The sequence below is a fragment of the Oncorhynchus gorbuscha genome, unplaced genomic scaffold (assembly GCF_021184085.1).
Source record: "Oncorhynchus gorbuscha isolate QuinsamMale2020 ecotype Even-year unplaced genomic scaffold, OgorEven_v1.0 Un_scaffold_4008, whole genome shotgun sequence".
Classification (NCBI taxonomy): Eukaryota; Metazoa; Chordata; class Actinopteri; order Salmoniformes; family Salmonidae; genus Oncorhynchus; species Oncorhynchus gorbuscha.
The window spans coordinates 31501-37500 of NW_025748129.1; the positions used below are offsets into that span (position 1 = coordinate 31501).

The following is a 6000-nucleotide window of genomic DNA, read 5'->3' on the forward strand; positions in this document are numbered from 1 at the left end:
CACACACACACACACACACACACCTTCTTGGAGAAAGCTCGGGAGTGAGAGAAAGCTCGGGAGTGAGAGAAAGCTCGGGAGTGAGAGAAAGCTCGGGAGTGAGAGAAAGCTCGGGAGTGAGAGAAAGCTCGGGAGTGAGAGGAAGCTCGGGAGTGAGAGAAAGCTCGGGAGTGAGAGGAAGCTCGGGAGTGAGAGGAAGCTCGGGAGTGAGAGGAAGCTCGGGAGTGAGAGGAAGCTCGGGAGTGAGAGGAAGCTCGGGAGTGAGAGGAAGCTCGGGAGTGAGAGGAAGCTCGGGAGTGAGAGGAAGCTCAGGAGTGAGAGGAATCTCAGGCAGGTTGATGGATCTACCAGATCCTGGCTGGCTGGTGGTTCCGGCAGATCCTGGCTGACTGGCGGATCCTGGCCGACTAGCAGATCTGGCAGATCTTGGCTGACTGGCGGATCCTGGCCGACTGGCAGATCCTGGCCGACTGGCAGATCCTGGCCGACTGGCAGATCCTGGCCGACTGGCAGATCCTGGCCGGCTGGCAGATCCTGGCCGGCTGGCAGATCCTGGCCGACGGGCACTTCTGGCGGATCCTGGCTCACTAGCAGATCTGGCAGATCCTGGCTGACTAGCAGATCTGGCAGATCCTGGCTGATCCTGGCTGACTGGCCGATCCTGGCTGACTGGCGGATCCTGGCCAACGGGCAGATCCTGGCCAACGGGCACTTCTGGCGGATCCTGGCTGACTGGCACTTCTGGCGGATCCTGGCAGACTGGTGGATACTGGCTGACTGGTGGATCTAACTGATCCTGACAGACTGGCGACGCTGGGCAGACTGGCGGCGCTGGGCAGACTGGCGGCGCTGGGCAGACTGGCGGCGCTGGGCAGACTGGCGGCGCTGGGCAGACTAGGAGCACTGGCGGCGCTGGGTAGACTGGGGGCACTGGCGGCACTGGGCAGACTGGCGGCACTGGCAGCGCTGGGCAGACTGGCGGCACTGGCAGCGCTGGGCAGACTGGCGGCTCCTTGCAGACTGACAGCTCCTTGCAGACTGACATCTCCTTGCCAACTGACAGCTCTGGCAGCTCCATGCAGACTGGCAGCTCCATGCAGACTGGCAGCTCCATGCAGACTGGCAGCTCTGGCTGCTCCATGCAGACTGGCAGCTCTGGCTGCTCCATGTAGACTGGCAGCTCTGGCTGCTCCATGTAGACCGGCAGCTCTGGCTGCTCCATGTAGACCGGCAGCTCTGGCTGCTCCATGTATTCTGACAGCTCTGGCTGCTCCATGCAGACTCCGGCAGCGCTGTAGAGGAGGAAGGCTCTGGCTGCGCTGAACAGGTGGGAGGCTCCGGCAGCGCTGTAGAGGAGAAAGGCTCTGGCTGCGCTGAACAGGCGAGGCGCACTGAAGGCCTGGTGCGTGGTGCTGGAACTGGTGGTACTGGATCGAGGACACGCATAGGAAGCCTGGTGCGGGGAGCTGCTACCGGAGGACTGGAGTGTGGAGGTGGCACAGGATGGGCTAGACCGTGAAGGCGTACTGGAGATCTTGAAAGCAGTGTTAGCACAGGACGTGCAAGGCTAGGGATGTGCACAGAAGGCCTGGTGCGTGAGGCTGGCACCAACTTCACCAGCCGACTAACACGCACATCAGGACGAGTATGGAGCGCTAACCCAGGTGCCATCAAATCCCCAACACGTTGTGTCGGGCGAATTCCATGCAAAAAGCGCCAACACAGCAACTCCCTCATTTCTCTCTCCTCCAATTTCCCCATTAACTCCTTCACAGTCTCTGTTTCGCTCACCTCCAACACCGGCTCCTCACGATACACAGGGAGAGTTGGCTCAGATCTGACTCCTGACTCTGCCACACTCTCCCTGAGCCCTCCCCCAATATTTTTTTGGGGCTGATTCTCAGGCTTCCATCCGCTACACCGTGCTGCCTCAAATCTGCGCCTCTCAGCTTTCTCCGCCTCCAGTTCTTCCTTGGGATATTCTCCAGGCTGAGCCCAGGGTCCTTTACCGTCCAGTTCTTCCTCCCATGTCCATTTCTCCAGGTGGTGCAGCCTCTCCCACTGCAGCTGCTGCTGCTCCTGCTGCTGCTGCCTCTGTTGCCTCTCCTGTGGCTCCTGCCTGTTAACACGCTGCTTGGTCCGTTGGTGGTGGGTGATTCTGTAACGGTTTTCTAGGTGTCGTGAAGGAGAGTCGGACCAAACTGCAGCGTGTAGATTGCGATCCATGTTTAATGAAAAAACTAACGTAAATACAAATAAAGACAAAACACTACAAAACAATAAACGTAATGAAAACCGAAACAGCCTATACTTGTCAACTAAATAAAGCAACAGGAACAATGACACTAAGGACAATCACCCACGACAAACTCAAAGAATATGGCTGCCTAAATATGGTTCCCAATCAGAGACAACGATAAGCACCTGCCTCTGATTGAGAACCACTCCAGACAGCCATAGACTTTGCTAGATAACCCCACTAGCTACAATCCCAAATACATACACACCAAAACCCCAAGACAAAACACACCACAATACAAAAGCTCCATGCCACACCCTGGCCTGACCCAATACATGAAGAAAAACACAAAATACTTAGACCAGGGCGTGACACTCATGATGCCATCTATCTGATTCCTTTTGATTTTCCTATGATGTCAAGCAAAGAGGCACTGAGTTTGAAGGTAGGCCTTGAAATACATCCACAGGTACACCTCCAATTGACTCAAATGATGTCTATTAGCCTATCAGAAGCTTCTAAATGCATGACACCATTTTCTGGAATTTTCCAAGCTGTTTAAAGGCACAGTCAATTTAGTGAATGTTAACTTCTGACCCACTGGAATTGTGATACAGTGAATTATAAGTGAAATAATCTGTCTGTAAACAATTTTGGGAAAATTGACTAGATGTAGATGTCCTAACTGACTTGCTAAAACTATAATTTGTTAACAAGAAATTTGTGGAGTGGTTGAAAAAACGAGTTGTAATGACTCCAACCTAAATGTATGTAAACTTCCCACTTCAACTGTACCTGTGAAAGGAGTCTACCTCTTTGTCTACCTCTTTGCAGTAGTAAGTTTTACAGAAACCCAAACCATTCCATGATTTTATTTAACCATTCAAAACGAGCTACTGCAATGCTGGTTTGATTGAATTGAACACAAACTCAAGAGACTAGAAAAGATCCCCTGCTCCTGTTGGTGGGGATGACATTGAGGAGTCTCTGCATGGTAATAATGTGAATGTGTTGTTAGAGGGGAGGGTCTGGAGAGGAGCAGCTCTGTGGTCGTAAAGATAAGAGCATGAGCGCAACAGGTTTATGACTGTCCTCTCAAAAAGCTAACCAATAACAGTCTATTTTCAATTTAACTTGGCAAGTCAGTTAAGAAAAAAATTCTTATTTACAATGACGGCCTACCCTGGCCAAAGCCTAACCCATGACGATGCTGGGCGAAATGTGCAACGCCCTATGGGACTCCCAATCACAACTGGTTGTGATACAGCCTGGTCTCATAGCAGGGTGTGTAGTGACACCTCTAGCACTGAGATGCAGTGCCTTAGGTCGCTGTGCCACTCGGGAGCCCCTAGTCTAACTGTATAGTATTGCTGTTTCCCTCAATGATGTTTCCCTCATAAGCTTATTTGAGAATGTCAACACCGTATATGATCCCGTCTCCTTTCCTTCAAATAATTACCCATAATTCACAGCAGTCACTTCCTCTGAGTCCTCAGAGGGCCGTCTGGCAATGCATGCTGGGATATGAACACATGATGACATGGCATCATCTTGGGGACAGCATGCCTCTCTGTTAGGATCCGCATCACAAGTATGTGTGTGTGGGTAGACGTGTGTGTGCACTGCATATGTGTCACACACTCGCGACGGGAGCCCACCACTCTGATCGTTCCTAATTAAACGCTAATGCTAATTCGGTCACTCGCTGTGACCCAAACCGGATTAAGATCTATCGCTAGTCAGACGGCACGCCGCGAGGCGTGGATTAAAATGGCCGCCGGGTGCCACAGAGCAGCCTGACGCCTGCAGAGATACAGACATCTCAACCTGTTTCGCTCTGAAGTATGCAGGCTAGACACCCTCTCTTCTCTTCTCCCCTTATCTTATCTCCTCTGTCTTTCATCCCTCTCTTCTCACCTCTCTCTTTTCAATATTCCTCTATATTTGCACACTTCTCTTTCATATCCATTTCTTCCTCTCTCACTCCTCTCTTTTCATACTCCTTCATTCTCTCTTTATACTGTATCTCCTCCTCCTCCCCATTTCTCTCTCCATCTCTCCCCTCTTCCTCCCCATCTCTCTCCCTCCTCTTCCTCTTTCTCTCTCCCTCCTCATCTCTCTCTCTCTCACCATTCTCCCCATGTCTCTCCCTCCTTCTCCCCATCCCTCCTCCTCCTCTCAACCTCCTCCCCATCTCTCTCCCTCCTCTGCCTCCTCCTCCCTCTTCTCCCTCCTTCTCCCTTCTCCTCCCTCTCTCTCCCTCCTCCCCACCTCCTTCTTCTCATCTATCCTCCTCCTCTGTCCCTCCTCCACCCCATCTCTCTCCCTTCTCCTCCCTCTTCTCCCTTCTCTCTCCCTAATCTCCCTCCACCGGATATTCTAAAACGGTCCTGTGTTTCTCCATCTTCAGGCGTATTCACCAGTGTTTCTCCATCTTCAGGCGTATTCACCAGTGTTTCTCCATCTTCAGGCGTATTCACCAGTGTTTCTCCATCTTCAGGCGTATTCACCAGTGTTTCTCCATCTTCAGGCGTATTCATCAGTGTTTCTCCATCTTCAGGCGTATTCACCAGTGTTTCTCCATCTTCAGGCGTATTCACCAGTGTTTCTCCATCTTCAGGTGTATTCACCAGTGTTTCTCCATCTTCAGGCGTATTCACCAGTGTTTCTCCATCTTCAGGCGTATTCACCAGTGTTTCTCCATCTTCAGGTGTATTCACCAGTGTTTCTCCATCTTCAGGTGTATTCACCAGTGTTTCTCCATCTTCAGGCGTATTCACCAGTGTTTCTCCATCTTCAGGTGTATTCACCAGTGTTTCTCCATCTTCAGGCGTATTCACCAGTGTTTCTCCATCTTCAGGTGTATTCACCAGTGTTTCTCCATCTTCAGGCGTATTCACCAGTGTTTCTTCAAAAACATGGCCGCCAATAAAGTAAGAAGGAACAGGAGGCGGGGCCAAACTTTCAGCCCCCTCTTTGCACTCACATCCATTACAGAGATTAAGCCTCAGATAAATTCACTTTACTGTCTACCCGGCCATTGATTCTGGAAACCGTGTATCTTACGGTCTGATTTTACAAGTCTATTAACACTGAAATCTGCCAGTCAGAAACGAGTCCCATGGGAGCATTATGAGGGCCAGGAGATGAGCCCTCGGAGGGAAAGAGGAATCACTTACAAAGCCAGAGTGGAAGGAGTGTATCACACTACCTCCTCATGTTTCAGTTGGAGGACCTTTGCCCATAAACACTGAAGGCCAGTTTGCGTATGAATAAAAGAAAGGCAAACTATCTCAATCAATCTCTTACCACATAGGGTGTAGTGTTGCAACATTCTGGTAACTTTCCCACATTTCCTATAGGTTAGCCTGGATTCCTGGTTACACGATTCCTGATTTCCTGCTTCCTGTTATCAGATTTATGCAAACCTAACAGGGCATTGTTTTGTGGTGGAAGCCCAGTTACAAACTGATTGACAAAACACAGTACAGATTTGTTGTGATAGCGTCATGTTGGTGTGTGTAGTGTACTTACGATGATGAGGAAGATGAAGTAGATGAAGTTGTAGAAGGAGTGAGCATCCATTACATAGTACATGATCTCTACCCAGCCTTCCAGGGTGATCACCTGGAGACAGATACACAACCAGCTGAGGGTTTGTGTGTGTTTGTGTGTGTGTGTGTGAGTGTATGCTTGTAGGTGTGCATGCATTTCGTCAGGTCTGGAGAGGAGAGGAGAGGAGATTGTGTGTGTCCTCCCCA

General features: G+C 50.7%; 1 protein-coding gene across 1 annotated transcript in view; it reads right to left on the minus strand.

Annotated features, from left to right (window-relative positions):
- LOC124028309 (voltage-dependent T-type calcium channel subunit alpha-1I-like) overlaps positions 1–6000 on the minus strand; it is a gene marked incomplete at its 3' end in the record, with an annotated part of 38732 nt that overhangs the window by 31146 nt on the left and 1586 nt on the right. The window contains exon 3 of the mRNA XM_046340414.1: positions 5774–5866. Coding sequence (XP_046196370.1) covers positions 5774–5866 — 93 coding nt within the window. The remainder of the gene's footprint in view (positions 1–5773; positions 5867–6000) is intronic.